This window comes from Zea mays, chromosome 8 (assembly GCF_902167145.1).
Source record: "Zea mays cultivar B73 chromosome 8, Zm-B73-REFERENCE-NAM-5.0, whole genome shotgun sequence".
Lineage (NCBI taxonomy): Eukaryota > Viridiplantae > Streptophyta > Magnoliopsida > Poales > Poaceae > Zea > Zea mays.
This window is the reverse complement of record NC_050103.1, coordinates 76,458,689-76,479,098: the sequence shown is the minus strand read 5'-3', so window position 1 is coordinate 76,479,098 and position 20,410 is coordinate 76,458,689. Positions and strand designations below refer to the sequence as shown.

Genomic DNA, 20,410 nt, shown 5'->3' with positions numbered 1-20,410 from the left:
GTCCGCGACTGCTTTATGTGACATCTGACGACACATTAATTTCTCTATAGCCATTGATATAGCCGTTACTGCTGACCGTTGCGATTTTAGCCGTTGATGTGCAGGGGCGGTCCGTCCGGACCAGGGCGTAGACTGTCCGCGGTCGGCAGAAAGGGGGCAACAACTAGGAAGTGGTTGGTGGCTATAAATACAACCCCAACCACCTCCATTCACCACACCCAAGCACTCCAATCTTTCACATTCAATACAAGAGCTAGCAATCCATTCCAAGACACAATCAAAGCTTCCAATCTCTCCAAGTTCCATAATTGAGACAAGTGATCATTAGTGATTAGTGACTTGAGAGAGAGTGATTCATGTGTAATTTGTCGCTCTTGTTGCTTGGTTTTCGCAATCGTGCTTTCTTCATCTCTTTCTAAACTCTCTAAGTGTTTTGTAAAGCTTGCAAGAGACACCTAATTGTGTGGTGATTCTTGTGGGGTCTTAGTGACCCGTGAGATTAAGAAGAAGCACTCAACCAGTCTAATTGACCGATTGAGAGAGGGAAAGGGTTGAAATAGACCCGGCCTTTGTGGCCTCCTCAACGGGGACTAGGTTCTTTGGAACCGAACCTCGGTAAAACAAATTAATGTGTTCACTCGTCAATCTTCAATTGATTTGTTTTTCCCTCTCTAAAAGTTCCCTTGCTCATATTTGTTTTTCTCAATCAACAAGGACCAATTTATGACCCCGTGCCAAATTTCACTATTTTTACCACATTTGCTATTTATTTAATTGTTTCGACTTCGAATGGCATTTAAACCATAGAAAACATTAAATCACCCGAAAAATGGACACCGTTACATTAAGTAAGTTTGTAACAGTGAGATGAACAAGTGGTACACTTTGAAGCAAAACATAAAAAAGCGAATTATAGCTCAAATATGAAGTTTTAGTTGAATGTTACAAAACGTAGTGAGTGATGTGTCTATTTGTGAAGCACATGTATTCATACTTTTTTAAATTCCTCTAATTTTTTTATATCAGTCAACTAGGACCAGGTTATGACTTCATGCCAACTTTCACTATTTGTTGACCACATTTGCTATTTATTTAATGTTTTCGGCTTCGAAAGGTATTTAAACCATAGGAAATAGTAAATAACCCGAAAAACAGACACCTTTACACGTTTTGCTTTTTTCTTTCGAACTGCAGCCCAAAATAACTTTTGATAGAAACGAACCAAGGAGACATTTTGACGGAGTCTGACGAAAATGGCATAGAAGGAGATCGCTGATGGTTGTGGAGGGAGAAAATTGAGCACGATGTAAAACTCTTTTTTGGGAGCAAGAGTAATGAAAGGGATTAAGGTTGCTAGAATTCCTCACTAACCTAAAGCTAAGTGCTCGTGCTGCCATACACGATAGCTCCGAGCTCCAGTGAGTTTGGGAGCAAGAGTAATGGAAGGGATTAAGGGTGCTAGAATTCTTCACTAACCTGAAGCTAAGTGCTCGTGCTGCCGTACACGATAGCTCTGAGCTCCAGTGAGAACCGTCGCCTCGCCTTTGACCAGGCCTTTTACTTTAGTGCGACTTCACCGCTGGATCTCCAACCTCGCACCACGCCACGCCACGTCGTCGTTTCTGAAAGGGAAATTTGCCCTCTAGCCATTTATATATTGTTTTGGTGATTAAATGCACAACACATTATGTTTAGACTAACAGGATGAATGAGCAAAGGTACATGAAGCAAATTGAGCTTCAGAGAGGAGATAGTGCAAATCTATATGGACCAAGTAAAAAGGTAAGCTCTGGACACTTAGTCAATTGTTTTGTGTGCTAATCATATTTTTCTAAGTGCCAGTGACTTTATAAAGTCAAGACAAAAGGAGCAAAAGAGAACAAGAAAGAAAAAGGAAAAGGTGTGTTGAACTAAAGAGCACCGGATGGTCCGATGCACGGTCTGCTCTCGGGAATTCTAGCCTATGTCGGCTCTAATTCACCGGACCGTCCACGCGGAGCACCGGACAGTCCGGTGTGCTAGCCGTGCGCGGAGCACCGGACAGTCCGGTGTGCTAGCCGCCAACGGCTAGCTGCCACGTCGGCCGAGGGCCAACGATCAAGTGGAGCACCGGACAGTCCGGTGCCCCCATCGGACGGTCTGATGCCCCCCAGAACAGGAAACCAGTCAATCATGTGATTCTCTGTCCGCGCACTGTTCACTGTCCGGTATGCACCGGACAGTCCGGTGCACCCGCAGACAGAAGGCAACCAAAGCCCCTACCAAATGGAGCTCCAATGGCTCCTAGGTCCCTTGGGGCTATAAAAGAGACCCCTAGGCGCATAGAGCAATACACCAAGCACCCATTGAACATCCTACAACGTCGAGACTTCGCAATCACACAATTGTTTCATTGAGATAGAGATTTGAGCGCTTCTTTGAGCTGTAACTCCGTTGAGTTGTTTTCATGTGCTTTTTTCTTGACTTGTGTGCGTGTTGTTGTTGCGACTTAAGTTCTTGTGTGTGTTTCTACTCCCCCTTACTCTTATGTTCATTCGAGATCAATTGTGTAAGGCATGAGAGACTCCAAACTGTGGAGATTCCTCACAACAAAATATTATTGAGATAAAGAGAGAACCGTGATATTCAATTTGATCTTTGGATCACTTGAAAATGGTTGAGTGCAACCCTCGTCCATTGGGACCCCACAACATGGAGTAGACAAGTATTCTATACTTGACGGAACTACGGGATAGAAATCACCGCGTCACTTGTCTTATTGCGATTTTCTCTCTATTTAGTTCACTTACATAATCGCTCTAAGTTTAATACTCATTTAGTAAAGAGCAATTAAGTGAAGAAGTTCACTCCTATCTTCCTCTTTCATACGAACTTGGATCTTGCTTTCACTAATCCAATATAGTCCAAGTTTGTTTTGTTGAACTGTTTTTACAGGATCACCTATTCAGCCCCCTCTAGGTGCTCTCAGTTTCTATTTGACTCCCTTAGAAAAATGGCACGGGAGGAAGAGGCTTTTCTCCTTCGACGGATGTGTGCACGTCTCTAAATTCTAAACTAGCTAGTGTCAATGAGGGATTCTAGCCCCCTCAATCATCTCCGTTACTCTTGCTCCCAAACAAGCCGAGTAGCAATGAGGAGAAAGTACTAAAGAAGGGGAGAGATGTAAAAACACAAAAATAAAAAGCAAAAATATTAGAACAATTCTCTTCGAGCTAAGTATGGCATAGCCAAGAAAACTAGTGACAAGATAAGAGAAGGAAATACAATTATACCAACGAATCTCAAGGACCCCAAAACTTATCTAAAAGAGCTCAAAGGAAAATATGATAAACTTCGAGAGATTACACAAAGAGCTCAACACTAGATATAGCTCACTAAGAAGAACATAATGGTCTAGAGATCAACCATGACACAAAGGGCCTATACTGTCTCGTATACCAGGGCCCCTTAAAATCATAGAGCCGACCCTGGTTGGAAGTCCAATACTAAATTGGAAGTCGCTTGAGCCGTTTATGTGTTCCTTCTGAGGAGGTTTAATATGTTTAGTTAATTATCAATTTGTAATAAATGTATGGCTGAATCATTTTTTTGCTTCCATAAATGGTACTTTTGTAAAATCCTGTATTCGTACTTTTGTAAAATCCTCTGATTTTTTTTATCTCAACCAAGTAGGACCAAGTTATGACTCCATACCAAATTTCACTGTTTTTAAGCACAACTACTAACAAATATACAAATGGTAATTCTCGTCGGCCAAAAACTGAAGAAAATTAGGGTGAGTTTGGTTTAGCTGTGAGCTGTGAAAAGGCTGTTGTGAGCTGTCAGCTGTGAAAAAGCTGTTGTAAGCTGACAGCTGTGAAAAAGTTAAAAGCTGTTTGGTTGAACCTACTGTGAAACTGTGGATTTGATGTAAATTATCTGTAATGCCCCTCAAGCCGTGATATGTTGTTTGCACATAAAATAATAATAATGATGTGATCTCTGCACATAAAATTAATTATTACATTTATAAATAAGTGCAATGTTCATCTCAAAAGACTTTTCATCTAGATAACTAGCTTATATCGCTCCTTGCATTAGCTAGTGAAGTAGCTATCCTATCACGAATGGTGTTCATAGTAACTTCATTCTCTCCCTCTACCTCATGACCACCATCTTGAGATTGATCCTCCACATTTGATGCTCTAGGCATGTACTCGTCATCCGTGTCACACCTCTCAAACTCCTTATCATGCAACTGACTATCATGAATGAATTTATGTAATGCAAAACATGCTATAATGATCTCTTTCTGCCGTTCAACTGAGAAACTCGGCATGTCTTTCAATATGCGCCATTTTTGCTTAAGGACCCCAAATGCTCACTCAATGACATTGCGGAGAGAGGAGTGCAAGAAGTTTAATATCTCATGCTTCCCTTGCGGTGGACGTCCACGACGATGACGAAGTTCCGGTATATGGTACGTAGTTCCCTTGAAAGGTGCAAGGTATCCAGTTCGGTTTGGATATCCAGAGTCCACAAGGTAGTACTTATCTGAAAAATGAAATGAAATTACCATTATGAAACATAAATAATTAGAGCTCACAAGATAGTACTAATAAAAATTACCTTTAGGAGGGATGGGAAAAGAAGCAAAGGTTGCCAATGCATGATTAAGGATATGTGTGTCATGTGCAGAACCCGCCCATCCAGCAACCACAAATGTAAACCTCATGTCAAAGTCACATATCGCAAGTACATTCTGCGATGTGTATCCATGGTGACAAATATAGTTAATCACCTCTTCAGCTGGCACAACTACCTTAATATGTGATCCATCTATTGCTCCAATGACACCTTTGAAATAAGGCCAGAAACGATCTTCTTTCAACTTCTCATGTTCATAGCTAAATGTTGGATCCTTTGGTTTTAGATTTTATTTTCCTAACTTAAGCAAACACTTCAATACTTCCTTGAACTTCATGTGAATTGTCCATGTCGACCGTACAAAACGGTTTTCAGCTTGGGAAAAAGATTGTGGCCCTCCAACAATCCATAGAAAAATTGCCACTGACTCAATTGATGTAACATTGTGAGTCGATTTCAAACCATAAGAAGAGACCAATAAATCATGAAGTGGCATAAAAACATCAGGGCTCATTCTAAATATTTTATAAAAATATCTTGGATGATTGAAACATCTCATGACCCATTGATATCCAGACTCTTGAGCTTCTGTTTCTCTATATTCACCTTTGTGCAAATACCGCTGATTATACAGACTGCCTAAATTTCCAAGAATTGCAGTGTGCTGCGATAGTTCAGCAAGTAAGCGAAGAGATTCCTGACCCTTTTTGCTAGGTCTTCCATACTCTTATGCATCTAAACAAACAATCAAAACAAGTAAGTCACATATAATTTTATTGGGTTCAACATATAAACGTGTAATATGTTCATAACATGCTTTCAACAAACAACTCACAGGTAATAATGGTTGGAAGCAATAGTACACAATCTGCTAGTTAAAAAATATTACATAAATTAATTATTCAAAGCAAATAATAGTTTAGCTGCCTTCATGCTGGCTTCTTCATCTCTTTCTCATGCTCTCTCTCAATCAAATCATATCTGCCTTCATTTGTGTCAAGTAAACTGAGGATCTATCTAAATTCAGCCTTCATGATCAACATGACAGTTGTGTGCATCAAAGAAGTTTTTTCTTGCACACCACACTCCTTAACCAACCTCATAGCATCTGCAATAGTAGGGACATGATTGGATGGAGTAGGAGCTGACGATGCTTCAACACTCGATCTGATCTTGTCAGCTGCACTTTCAATCTTCAAGCATGTGTTCTTGTACATCCGAAAGAAGGGGCTCTTCTCCTCCTTCTCTTCGGTTGCCCTGGACATTTGCTTGCGCTTCTTTCCTGCTGGTTTAGGTTTCTTAAAAGCAGCACTATCTTCAATTTTTTTGACATCTCCAACACATCATCATCACTTGATGATTCACCTGAGGAAATTTCTCCAGGGCAGGATGCATTAGCTCCAGTGACATGCACCTTATCAAACAAAAAGTGTAAATCATCAAGGTGTTTGGGTCCATGTTTTCGAAACCTCACGTGGTTGACTTCACACCTCTCTCACTGTTGTTGCATTTCTGGGAAAAAATATGCAAGTTAATCACAAACACATACCGATGGCAATTTGAAATATATCGATACAATCACAACTTGTCTCACCTCAAGATGTTCAGCCCACCAAGCAACAATTTTATTTGCTTCATCCCATCCTAATCCAGTGGCAGCATTCTTCAATTCCATGAACTGGGTATAATCCTTTTTCATATTATCTAATTTATTCTTTAATTGTGTCTTCACTAGCTTCGTTCCAGACCTTGCAAAAAACTTTTCCTCTAGGTTCTTCCAACCATTTCTAGTGAAACAACCTTGAGGTCTATTACCAGCTAAAATCTCCTCCTTACAGATGTCAATCAAGTGCTTCAAAGTTGCATTATCCCAAACCGCCTTCTCAGCCATACTTTAGTAAAGCACAACTGAAATATTTTTCTTATAGGGCGTCTTCCAATTTGTTGGTTATAACTTCAACACATGTTTCACAACGCTTGTTATATGGTACCACTACAAAAAATATTTTTTTTCTATATGTATGCTAGCACTTCAACTAATGGACAACTGAGATGAAACCGAGAAACCAGCTGATAGACTACTAATAAAATTCAGAAAAAAAATCAAATAGCTACTTTACATCAAATCATTGAGAGAAGGGAAAAAGCATGCATTACCTTCCTGCAACTTGCAGGTGCTATAGGCATGCTAGCTTTTTTGGCTGGGAGATGCCACGCCCACCGGTGCTGCCAGATCCTGCAACGTACAGGAGCTGTTGTCGGTCCTAGTTTTGGCCGGGAGGAGGACCTTTTATGCTGGTGCTGCAACGACCTAGGCAGGGAATTTTGCGCGAGCGAGGGACATGCAGGTTGCAGGAAGCGTCGTCGCGACAGGGGAAGCTGGGACGCGCCGCCGAGATAGGGAAGCTGGGACGCGCCGCCGCGACAGGGGAAGCGCAACTGCGAGCAAGCCAACGACGCTGGGAGGCCCGTCGCCGCCGGGCGCAGGAGCACCAACGGCTGGGACGCGCGCCGCCGCGAGCAAGAGACTGGAACCGTACCGCGCGATATTGCCGGGTGATGAACGGAGGGAAGATAGGAAAAAGAAGCGAAACGATACGTACATAACCGATGGCAGTGGGTCATTTGTTGAACTTTGGTTTGCCCTCAACGCAGTAAAAGCAGCCCCCTACCTGCTGTGAGATTTCTACCGTAAAAAGCAGGTTGTGGTGGGAAAAGTGATTGCAAATTGGACCTATTTGGTTTAGCTTCTACTTTTTTAAGGCCCCGTTTGGTTAGAGGGACTAATCTTTAGTCCCTGGTTTTTAGTCCCGTTTAGTCTCTATTTTACCAAACGGAAGGACTAAAGTAGGAACTAATTGGCTTTAGTCTCTAGTCTCTCACATGGATGCTAAAAGAGACTAAAGAACAACATTTACTGCAATTACCCTTGCTATAAAACTGGTGTCGAACAAAAAAAGGCATTTTGGTCTTTATGTGTTGTATTTAATGTATTTAGAATCGGTTTAGTCCCTACAACCAAACAGGGTAGGGACTAAAATTTAATCCCTGTACTAAACTTTATTTCTAGGACTAATGGAACCAAACGGGGCCTAAAGCAAAAGCAGGTAGGAAAAGCAGAACCAAACGGGGCCTTAGCGTTATACTGACGGTACATGGGTTCTTAAATAATTTAGAAAAAAATAAATGGTACAATTTTAATAGTACATGGGTTTTTTAAATAATTTTTTTGTATTTTTTAGACCGTATTTGAGATACCTACTGTTTAAATTATGACTGCTACTATTATCATTCTTAGCTTCCATAATAAAAAAGGTACTAGAGGCATTCAACGGAACTCGGTTAAAATGTACACGTTCTGCATTATCGTCTAGTTGCGGCGCTGCACCAAGGCGCCATTCTGCTTAATGCCACTGAATTAAGGAGACATTGATGGAGAATACAAGCGCAGTCAACGATGAATATAATAGCTTAACGAGGACTATATATCGGTTGGCCCGCCGGCTGGCCGGCCTGTCCCAGCTAAAGCGACAGCCGGCGGCGTCCAAGAACGCCGCCGCCGTCGTCATCGAAAAACCGATCCAAGTCGTCGTCGAACGGCCAGAAGAAACCATCGAACGGGCAGTTGCCGTCGTCCTCCAGCAGGCACGCGTCGTTCTCGTCCACGGCCACGGCCACGGCGGCGGCGCCGTCGTCGTCGTCGACCTTGCTGTTGTTGTCCGCGGACGGCGCCGCCCCGTCCGACGACGTCTCCTGGTCCTGGTTGTGGTCGCCGTCGTCGGGGGACGCAGACGACGACGACGACGGCCTGTTCCGCGTTGTGCCGGCCAGCGCGTTGAGCATCGCGGGCACCGCGTGGCAGTGGTCAGCGATGTAGGTGACGACGAGCACCCCGGGCTTGGCCGGGCTGCGCTCCACCAACTTCCGGGCCGTGCAGCTCTTGAGGCTGCTGCACTTGTAGTATCCCCTGATGATGTGCATGCAGGGCGCACGCACAAGAGTTGCGTTCAGAATTTCAGATGCAGCGCCTATAAATAACTACCTCTCTCTCTCTCTCTCATGGACTGTATGTCTGTATACATGTAGACTGTATATATACCGTGGATAGGGTGAGCCCTTGATCGGCTTCTGGCCGTACTTGCGCCACGCCCAGAGGTCCGTGGAGACGACGCCGCCGGCTGCCGGCACCTCGCACACCACTTTCTTCACCTGCCTCTTCTTGCTGATGTTAAATTTTAAATCATCAACGATCGATCGCCGGATGAATATAATTGCGAATCATCGAAACGGAAAGCCGCCGTCGTCGACGTATGCACCGGCCGTACCTTCTCTTGGGCCGGGGAGTGCGACCTCCCGCCTTGCGGCCGGGCTGCCGCCTCCTGGGCTGGACCATCTGATGCCCGGACCTGGAGACGACGCCTGCTGCAGCGGCAGCCGAGAAAGAGAAGAGCACGTCGTCGTGGCGGAGCTGTTGCCCGGCCCTGGCCATGGGCCCACACGTGGCCGTCGTCTCGCGAGATGATGAAGGCGTGACGGAGACGGAGAAGGGCATGCGGCGCGGGTCGCGGTCGCGGTCCACGAGGTCGTCGAAGTGGTCGAGGCCGCGCCGCCACGACGACACCGCACCCACCGGTTGCCCGAGCAACTCCAGCTGGGCCGCCGCACGGCCGCCGCCGCGGACCATAGCAGCTTCCTCCCTTGGAGGAGCGTCGGCCCCGGCCCTCGAATGCTGCACGCTGCGGTTACCGCCGCCGCAGCTCCGCACGAGCGCCTGCAGGTCCCAGTCGTTGGAGCAGTCCATGGCGATCGATCGAGTGTGTGTGCCAAGTGCCAAGCTAAGGTGGGCGAGAGGCCGGCTTCATATATGTAGAGAGAGAGAGAGAGAGACGGTTTGACTTTGGCATGACGTGTGTATGTTGACATTAGCCTATCAATCAAATCCGAGGATCCTTTGTCTACGAGTAGTACAGATATAGCGCGTGCAGCGGCGGTGTAGTGCGGCGGGCGGGCGAGCGACGAGCTGAGAGCGAGGTGCATGTAAAGTGAAACGCATCGGCGGGCGGCGGCGTGCTCTCGCTGTCGCTAGCTAGCTTAGCTGCCCGCGGTAGTGGGTGGGCACGCCACGAAGATCGCCCGAGATTAGATGGATTGCTCAGGGCACTCATCGACCGCCGACGAGACGACTCGCCGTGGCGGCAGGATCGGGCGCGATCGATAGATAGCGTCGGGAAGGAGATCCGACGACGCGTGCCATGCATGTCACGCTCAGGTACAGTAGACGTACACTAGCGGGAAATCTTTGCTCTTTATAAGCACGCAGGCAGGCAGGCAAGCATGTGTGATGTGAGAGCGAGACGCAGACGCCACGCACGCTCCATCAGCACCGATCGACCGGGGCGCGACGGGAGAAGCAGGTGGCTGTCCATCCATGGATGAATCCGTGGCAAGATCGCGCGTGCGCTTTGCGGCGCGCCCGAGAGCGAGAGGGAGAGGACGACAGAGCGAGAGCGGCTCTGTCAATCTGCCTGCCTGCCTTTTCCTAAAGATACAACGCAACAATCTGAGACTTGCTTATTCAACACGCTTAACTGCAAAAGCAATCATCCTCCCTTTCCCAAGTAATTGGATTTTGACACCGACGAAGGTTTAGACCTGAAATTGTACGTGGCCTCGCCGATGCGTGACCATCGGTCGAGTTGGGCAGCAGATGCACAACGTACACCGCCCTCTCCTCTACGTGTTTCATGCGCGTCCACGTCCGTCCGTCCCTCCCAACAGTAATAAACTAACAGTCTAATTAGAGTCACTACAGTAAAACGATACAAGTCCGACGGCTTCCTAGGTGGCCGTCGGAACTAATGAATTTTAACCGCGCCCCGCGGCCCGCGTCGGTTTCATTTCTCTCTGTTTCTCCGCCGCTCGCATGCGTAGCCGCCGCCGCCGCCTCTCCCACGCCGCCGCCACCATCGCCGACGAGCCGCCGTCGTCGCCCAGCACCGCCCAAGCCTCTCCCGGGGACCTCCAGCCCCGTCCCGACGCCCAGCCCGCGCCCGATCCTCTGTCCACGTCGACTGGCAACTCCACCGCCGCCAAAGCGACACCGGAGCCGCCCCGACGCCGCCCGCGGCCGCCGGAGCCTCTGCCCCCCGTCCTCGACGCCACCGGCGCCCGCCCCGACCCCGCCGGCGTCCGCTTCATCAGCTAATCGTCCGACAAAGTAAGGAATTTTATAATATTTAGTATAATTTTGTATATGCATATATTGTTTGCTATTAGCAATGTTTAGTTTTGTTATGTCCGACGGCTTAATTTAATTATGCAATTAAATTAGCTTGTTTTAATTTATTTATTAGTGGTTATATAATTTAAACTTTTAATTTCCGAGGGTAATTATTAAGCCCTCCGAAATAAGGTTGTTTTATTTGATTTAGGGTCCCGTGAAATGATTTTTTGTAGTGCTATTGTATTAGTTTGGTTAATTAGTGGCTATTGTATTAGTGTGGTTAATTAGTAATCATAACTAATTAAGTTAACGTCTCGTATCTAGTATGGAGGAGAATCGTCGATGGATGTATGAAGGTTGGAAGAAAAGAGGTGCTCTATCAAGTGAGTGGGTTGCCAAGACTGATGCTTTTCTCGACCGTGCTTTTGCTCGGTCAGAGACTGGAACCGATGTTAGGTGCCCTTGTAGCAAGTGTCGGAACATTAATTTCCTTGACAGGAGGATCGATACATATTTGCAAGAACGGTTATATGCCAGGCTATGAGGTGTGGGTGCACCACGGTGAGGATCCACCTCCTCGTATTGTATCGGAAGTTCAGTCACATGAAGAGGAGGACTACGATAGGATGGAAGAGATGCTTGACGATGTACGCCATGAGCTTCTAACAGTCGATTGGGAGAACCCCGGTCAACCCACCGAGTTCGAGGATCCAGCTACACCTGAGGTTCAGAAGTTCTTCGAGCTCCTTAAAGCTGCCGAAGAGCCGTTGCATGAGCACACAAAAGTGACCGTCCTTGTATTTGTGACTCGACTTATGGCTATTAAGTCTAAGTTTGCATTCTCAAACAACTGTTACAAGAAGCTTTTGAACTTGATCGGTGATGTACTTCCGGAGAATCACAAGATGCCAAAGGACATGTATCAGTCTAAAAAGTTGTTATCTGGGCTCGGTATGGACTACGAAAAAATCGATGTCTGTGAAAATAATTGTATGCTTTTCTGGAAGGAGACCGCGGGTGAGAAGGAGTGTACTGTATGTGGTGAGCGTAGATTCTTTGAGGTTGAAAACGACGATGGTTTGACCGTGACTACGAAGATTGCACGTAAGCAGCTTCGTTACATGCCTCTTATACCTCGGTTGAAACGTTTGTTCATCTCCAAGAATACAGCCAGACACATGAGGTGGCACAAAGAAGGGGTACGTGAGAATCCAAATGTCATGGTGCACCCAGCTGATACAGATGCATGGAAGGCACTAGATGCTTTTGATTCCAGCTTTGCTGATGAAGTGCGGAATGTTCGCTTCGGTTTGGCAACAGATGGTTTCTCGCCATTCAATCTAACTGCAACGTCCTACTCATGTTGGCCTGTCTTTGCTGTTCCATACAACCTTCCACCAGCTCTTTGCATGAAATATAAATTTATTTTCTTGTGTCTTGTAATACCTGGTCCGGATCATCCTGGAACAAAGATCGATGTGATGATGAGGCCCCTGATTGAAGAATTGAAAATTTTGTGGGAAGGAGTCGAGGCGTACGATTGTTACAAGAAACAGAAGTTCAACCTGAGAGCCGCGTTTTTATGGTCTATTCATGATTTTATGGCTTATGGTATCTTTGCTGGATGGAGTTGTCATGGGATTTTGACATGTCCGATATGCGTTGAAGACACTTCATGCTTTCGACTAAAGTTTGGTGGAAAGATATGTTACTTCGATTGCCATAGATGTTTTTTGCCAGAGGATCACCCGTTCAGGTTCGATAGGAACGCTTTTAAAAAGGACACGATTGTGACGAGGGGACCACCCAAGCGTCTAAGTGGTCCAGAGATTCTCGCGAGACTTAATGATTTGAAACTAAACGAACATGGAAATCGTTTTGAAGGTTATGGAACCGAGCATAATTGGACTCACAAATGTGGTCTATGGGAACTCCCTTATATGAAAGCCTTGATTCTAATGCATAACATTGATGTCATGCACCAGGAACGAAATATGGGTGAAAGCATTATCAGCACTTGCATGAATATCACTGACAAAACAAAAGACAACCCTAAGGCAAGGAAAGACTTGGCCTTAATCTGTAGAAGACCAACTATGGAGATAGGAGAGAATCAGAAGAAGCCACGTGCTCCTTTCAGTATTAAACCTAAAAGGAAGAAACAATTGATGAAATGGTTGAAAAACTTAAAGTTCCCAGATGGTTACGCCGCGGGCTTTAGAAGGTCTGTGAATTTGAAGACGGGCAAGTTTTCTAGGTTGAAGAGTCATGACTACCACATAATAATGGAAAGACTCCTTCCTGTTATGTTTCGTGGTTTTGTAAAAAATGATGTCTGGAAAGCATTAGCGGAGCTAAGCTACTTTTATAGACATCTTTGTGCCAAAGAAATAAAGAAAGAGATGATGGAGAAGCTTGAGCAACAAATACCGATTTTGGTATGCAAACTTGAAAAAATATTTCCACCAGGTTTCTTCAATCCGATGCAACATCTACTTGTTCACCTACCATACGAAGCTAAGGTAGGAGGTCCTGTGCAATATAGATGGATGTATCACATCGAAAGGACACTAAAGAAGCTACGTGCAATGGTTGGTAATAAGAGACGAGTTGAAGGGTGCATCGCTGAAGAATTCAAATATAAAGAGATAGCATCGTTCACGGGCCTGTACTTTGCAGAGGAACACAATGTCAATGCCCATACGTTGTGGTATCATGTCGACGAGCCCCCTATCAGTGATATTGAAATTTTTCAATGGAGGGGCAAAACTGTAGGACCCAGCACAACATACTGTTTCACCAACGACGAATGGAAGACTGCTTTACTCTACATGTATAACAACATGGAAGAGATGAGTCAGTTTCTCCTGTAAGTGTAAACTTTATTTTAGTCATTGCCGCTAGAATTTTTGTTGTGAGACTAAAAGGTTTGTTTCCTTGTACTAACAGGGAATTTGATTCTCAAAATTGCATCTCTGGCTGTGAACGTGACTAGATTCGTCGAGAGGGAAAAGATGGGGGACTTAATTTCTTGTGTTGGTTTCGAGATTATGTAGATAAAAATGACAATATACACCCGGACCTTCGACAATTATCCCTAGGAGCAGTAACTGGCAGGCGTTATGGTCGGTATGATGTCAATGGTTTTAGATTCCGTTCCACAAGGTTCGAAGATGATCATCCTCTAGCAGCCACGACAAATTCCGGAGTTGTAACTAGAGTTGTCGATGATGAAGGGAAGGTGACTAATTATTATGGAGTCATTAATGATATAATCGAGTACAAGTTTTTTGGAGATAAACAACTCAAAGTGGTGTTCTTCGATTGTGATTGGTTTTCTCCAAACTCAACGCGAGAAAATCAATATGGCATGGTGGAAGTCAAACACAACGATAGATTAAAAGGCCACGACACTATAATCCTTGCCCACCAATGCGAGCAGGTGTATTATATGACATATCCATCTAAGAAAAAGGGTTTGGTTGATTGGAGGGTAGTGTACAAAGTTAATCCTCGTGAACGACTATATGCTCCTGGTGATGCTGGTTATGTTGAAAGTCAAATCGAGCATGAAGTGGGGGCTGCTGATATTTTCCAAGACGAAGAACTTACAAGCACGTTTAATGTACAAACTGAAATGTTGGAAGAATCTTTATTAGGTGATCAAAATGATGTAGAGGTTCCTCCAAAACGAAAACGAGTGACGAGAAAGAAGAAAGCTACTTGGCGTCCATTAAATCGACGAAAGCAACTAGATCCTGATTTTGATTACGATTACGATTGACGAGTATGGAACATGATTTTATTGCATATTTTATTATTTTATTGCATATTTTATGATTTTGTTGCATATTTTATTGTCGATTTATGTACTAACTTGTTGTTGTTAAAATAGGATGTCAAAGAAAATGAAGTCTTTTGCTCGTAGTTTGCTTGGGACGAGGAGTAGCTCGAGGAGCAGCTCGAGGGGTGAGGATTCAATTTTTCAGGGCACATGTTCTACCATGAGCAGACGGAGAGCGCTGGCAGAACATTTGCCTCCACAAGATGTAAGTTAGTTGTTAAATTACATTATTTGAGTTACTTAATATTGTATGATGTAAGGTATTTGTTTCATAGGATGCTGAAATTGAGGAACCAGTGGTAGAGGATCATGCAAGAGATGATGTTGAAGATGATGGTGGAGATAATGTGGGAGATGATGCTGGAGACGATGCTGGGGATTCTGGTGCTGGAGATTCCGCAGCTGGGTCTGGAACTTCTCAAGTTAGGAGAATGAGGAAGCTGCATTTTGTTGGACCGCCTCCAGAGCTTCCACTCGAATCTCGGGTTTTGATAAAGCCTAGTGGAAAGTGAGTGACATGTCTTTGCTTAAATGTTATTGAAAGTTATGTTTTAATTTCCACATTGTTTATACTATTTGCAGGTCTTGGATCTACGACTCGTTCACAGGCACAGGACACTACAGGCAGGTGAACATGGTCCTTGGTAATCTTGTTCGTCTGCACTGGCCTGGTGTTGTGACTTTGCCTACTGGCGAGTCTGTCCCCGCCACCACTTGGGAGCATTATCGCTATGGTGTCTGTAGAACGTTTGGCAACACACAGGCACTAGTTTGGGATGCATTCTGGGTATGAATTATTTATACTATTTTAGTTATTCCATACATGTTTGCTTTTATGATAACACTATTTTTTTTGCAGAAACGGTACAAGTTGCCGGACAATGGATCATATGATATGAACGCTCGTTACGTGTTTGAGTATAACGCGAACGATGTCGTTGCAGATGCAATGTACTATGCACGAATTCAGGCTATAAAGGCATGGTACAGAGCAAATGCTGATGATCGACCGATGCCAAATACCAAGGCCGAGTGGTCATCAATTTACTTGACGGAGGAGCAATACCTAGAGGTAAACAGGTTCTTGCCTCTCATATCGCACGAAGCCATGTATTTGCTTGCTTTATTTAAAAAATTTCATGTAGGTGTCGGTGCCGTGGATGGCCACCCGATCAGAGGGTTATCGGGCATTGTGCAGATGGTGGGCTTCCCCTGAGTTTCGTGCCATTTCCGAAAGGAACAGGGAAAACCGTGGGATCGAGTCGTTCCACAACTACGGTGGTGATGGTCATGTGCACTTGGCTAAGCGAATGGTAAGTCACAGTTTGTTGTAACTTTTGAATTACATAGAAATGTGTTATTTTAACTTTTATGTACAGGAAGTCAAATCCGGTCGTACGCCCACGGATGTGGAGGTGTATATGCAAGGGCATAGGGGTTCTGATCCTCAGAATCCTGATGTGTTATGCACTCAGACGGCCACCGACCGTCTAGTGAGTTTTTGATACTCTATTATGTGTTTGATATTGTTTGCAAGGGCATAGGGGTTATGCACTTATATTTGATATTGTTTGCCTCCAGGCTTCGTATGGGCAGGAGATGGTTCAACGCCATGGGGAGGAGTACGATTGGAGGAGCCAGCCAATCGACCCTCAGGCAGCATATGCTAGCGGAGGAGGACAAGCCCACGGACGGTGAGATTATTTGATTTGGATTACAAAATTGTCATCATATGCTTGCGATTCAACTGAGGCATGAGTTACTATACTTGTAGGTTGGGTATTTTTGATTCTACGATTGATTCCAGAGAGCTGAGACGCCGTGGACGACAGTCCACATCGTCGTCTTCACAGTCGTCCCGTTCACGATCATCCACCCACGACATAGAGATGGCAGTGTTGCGTCAACAGGCAGAGTACCATCAATCAGTCTTGAGGGAACAATTGGAGTACCAGAGGCAACAATCTGAGTACCAGAGGCAACAAGCCGAGTACCAGAAGAAGAGGGACGAGTATTACGCAAACCTCCAGGCCCAAAATCAAGCTCTTCTCTCGGTAAGCTGAAGTAACATTTTGTAGCTTATTTTGCAAAACACTTGATGTGTATCTTATTAGCTCAACAATGACTTGTATATAATTTGTAGCAACTAGCCCAACAAGCGGGCGTCCCGATGCCGACATATGGGATGCCGCCTCCGGAGTTTGCACTGCCAATGCCAATGTTGGCGCCTCCACCTCCGCCTCTGCCTCCGTCACAATTCCCTATGGTATGTACACATATGGGTGTGTGACATGTTCATAGATGTCTTATATGTTTAAATGAACAACTGAGTGGTTACTATTTCATGTGCTTGTGTTATAGGGATTTCAGACACCACCCGCTTCAGTTGCCGCACCTGGTGATGGGTCTGGTCAAGACGACACAACACATTCGTGGGTGAACAACCTTTTCAACACGCAGAGTCCAGCCGAAGGAGGTGGCTATGGATATGATTGATGTGTCGTGATGTTAATTTATGAAACACTTTGCAACACTTGTTTGTGAGACACAATGTCAGTTTGCAACAACCTTCGGAACTATATGTTGATGTTAAATTTGTGAATGTTAATATTTATGTGAGAATATTTGTGATTGTGAATACTTATTTGAATGTGTATACTTATGATTGTGAATGTGAATGTGTATATGTGCATGAAATCTGTTTTTGTTTTGTAAATGTCAGATTTTTAAAAACAGAATTTTGTGTAAATTCTATAATTTATTATGTCCGACGGCCTAGTGGTAGCCGTCGGACATAAGACAGCCTTATGTCCGACGGCCTAGCGCTGGGCCGTCGGATATAAGTCTGTCTTATGTCCGACGGCTTAGCTCGGGCCGTCGGACATAAGCCTGTGGGCCCCACAGGCTGACCGTTAAAACGGTTGCTGTGTATTACGTTCGACGGGCAGAGGCGGCCGTCGGACATAGCGTATATCCGACGGCAGCCGTCGGACATACCGTTATTTCCGACGAGGTAAAGCCGTCGGACATTATCTATCTCCGACGGTTTTAGCCTTATGTCCGACGGCTTCGGCCGTCGGACGTTTTTCTGTTTACTGTAGTGAGTCTAATATGTACAGTACAGTTGCAACCAGCAAGAACACCATCGTTGACCTAAGAAGAGAAAGAGGACATGGACAGAGTAGAGCAGAGAGTAGTGTGCACCTTTATTTATTTACTCTCTACCTAGCTCTAGAGATGGTCAAACAGGCCACCCGGCTCGCCTGACCTGGGCCCGGTCCGTTTTGGGTTCGGGTCGGGCCTTCTAAGCCCTCGGGCTCGATTTTCTGTCCGAGTCTGGCCCGCAACGGACCTAAACAGACCGGGCTAGCCTGTTTAGCACGAAAAAAGGGCCAAAAGCGGGATAAGCAGACCGGTAAGTATATTTTATTGCAAAAAAATAGGTTTAACGGCCCTAGAGTTAAACGGGTCGTGTCGGGCTAGACAACCGTGCCTAGTTTTCTGTCCGAGCCCGACCCGCTTATTCGTGTCGGACTTGGATCGAACCCAAATAACAGGCTTCGTGGCGGACTTGCAGAACTCGTGCTTATTGGTCATCTATACCTAGCTACCTTCTCTATATATCTAAATTAAACCGGCAAAGGCTTGCACACGAGTTCAACACTATCACCCCGCCAGCTAGCCGCGCTCGATCCTCACCATGTCTGGACCAGCAGGAGTCGGCGGCTCCTATGGGGGCCTCTACCACAGCCACGGGAGCGACCCTGCAACTGCAACCGCCGGCCAGCTCCTCTGCTACTTCCAGCAGCAGCAGACGGTTCCGCCGTGGGCCGCCGGACCAAATGCTCGTGGCTCGTTCGATTTATATCGGTTTAGATCGTCTCAGTTTGAATTTTTTACGAGCTGGGCTGATATTTTAGTTCGGTTCGTTAACGAGCCAGCTCGGACGTGTATTACTCAAATTTGGTATGATGATCGCATTCATCATATTAGTATTAAATAACTAACTATAAAGAATGAGTGTTGAATTAATGTGGGCATGACCCATATTAATATTTAATGATTAATGATAGTCAATGATAAAGACTCATTTTAATGCTACGGTGTACTAGTAGTTTAGTACCTGTTGGTCACTTGTTATCAAATGATATGAGTTAAAAACAAGGCAACACAAATGTTAATGGTTAAAGACCTTCGTCATTCGAAACACTATCTCTCTTAAGATATAATGATCTTCGGACGAAGGTCATGAATGGCAAACCTTCATCATCTCAACATATAATAAATAGCAAAAATATAAAAGACATATAAAGAACATGAATAACTACGTCAAATCATCAGGTTATCTATATTCTCATTATATAATCATGAACAAGCATTAATAATATTGAATTACATTTTATACCTTCAGCTTGATAGAAGGTAAAAATCTCAGAGTGGCGTGCGAGTGAATACAAATCAGCGTGAACAGTACGAGGTACTGTTCACCTATTTATAGGCGCGGGACGCAACCCGGTCAAAATTACATCTATATCCTTGATATCTAATTATAATCATGACACAAACTATCAGGGACTACGCGGTCTTTTCCTTTTTAAGTCGGTGTTGCCCTTCGTCTCAGACGTGTCATCATGCCGAAGCTCCCTTGATTACAGCTTCGGCATATACCTTCGTGTTGTGTCTGCTTGAATATGGCCTTGCCGAAGGTGTTTTTACTTAGAGGACCTTCGGCGGAGAAGAAGGCCCCCAACAGTAGCCCCTTCGCGGTGCTAGATCGTTTTTCGTAACGAGCTCGATCCGCGAAAACTCGAAGGCTACGGAATGTCGAAGGTCCGAAAAACACCTTTCCTGAGCTCGTTGTCGAGAAACGATTATAATATTCTGAGCGCTGAGTGGTCCACCGTTCAGCGAGTGCGGGTGACCTTGGCGGTTCGTCTTCCCACCTGCAGTACTATATAAACAGACGGGTTGGTGAGGATACCACAGCATTCATTGTCATCGCACGGTTGTGCTGTTAAAAAATTTAACCATAGCCAAAGCTTTTTGCGCTGCGTTCTCAAGCGAGCACTTGATCATTTAAAGTAAACTTCGTCAGACGAGTTAGCTTCGTCAAATTGTTAAAAATACCCAAATGGCCAGAGTGCGATCAACTGCAAGGGTGTCTCGTGAGGGAGAAGAGACCGAGGTCACTGAGACAGCGCCAATTTCAGAAGTCATGGAACGATCAGGACTAGTTGTGACAGAGGGAGCTATTGACGAAGGTACTCTTGATGCCAAAGCTGAACAGGCTGTTGTTGAAGAAGAAAATGTTGATAAAGTTGAGGAAGATTACAATATTTTGATCCCCACGAAACCCAGCCATCTAGATTTTGAGAAATCTACTGTGTCCGAAGACGATATGCCCATGATGATGAAGCTTGGCTACTTTGGGGAAACTGAAAGAAAACTTGTCTAATTTGTCGGAGAAGAGACTACTCCTGCACCGAAGGATGATGAAGTAGTGGTTTTTAAAAGATTCTTCAGGGCAGGACTGCGATTTCCTCTGAACGAGATGATAGGGGAGGTGCTAAAAAATTTTGAAATATATCTTCATCAGCTGACTCCTAACGCTATCGATAGGCTCAGCGTCTTTATCTAGGCCCTCCGAAGCCAAGGGATGAGTGCAGATGCTGAAGCCTTCTGCCGCGTGCACGAGCTGTACTACCAAACGAAGGCCA

The 20,410-nt window shown here is 45.0% G+C and overlaps 1 protein-coding gene, 1 long non-coding RNA gene and 1 pseudogene across 2 annotated transcripts; all 3 read right to left on the bottom strand.

Annotated features, from left to right (window-relative positions):
• Positions 1-5,448: 5,448 nt before the first annotated feature.
• On the bottom strand, positions 5,449-7,248 carry LOC118473110 (uncharacterized). Its single transcript, XR_004851978.1, has 3 exons — positions 6,784-7,248; positions 6,221-6,580; positions 5,449-6,138 (listed from the first exon to the last, which is right to left on the bottom strand). It is a non-coding gene; the product is annotated as an uncharacterized lncRNA (long non-coding RNA).
• On the bottom strand, positions 6,158-6,517 carry LOC103635400 (L10-interacting MYB domain-containing protein-like; annotated as a pseudogene).
• A 779-nt stretch (positions 7,249-8,027) lies between the features above and the next one.
• Positions 8,028-9,690, bottom strand: LOC103635399 (WRKY transcription factor WRKY28). Its single transcript, XM_008657854.4, has 3 exons — positions 8,952-9,690; positions 8,726-8,848; positions 8,028-8,593 (listed from the first exon to the last, which is right to left on the bottom strand). The coding sequence occupies exons 1-3, from the start codon at positions 9,425-9,427 to the stop codon at positions 8,149-8,151; spliced, it is 1,044 nt and encodes a 347-aa protein (XP_008656076.1). The 5' UTR covers positions 9,428-9,690; the 3' UTR covers positions 8,028-8,148.
• Positions 9,691-20,410: the final 10,720 nt, after the last annotated feature.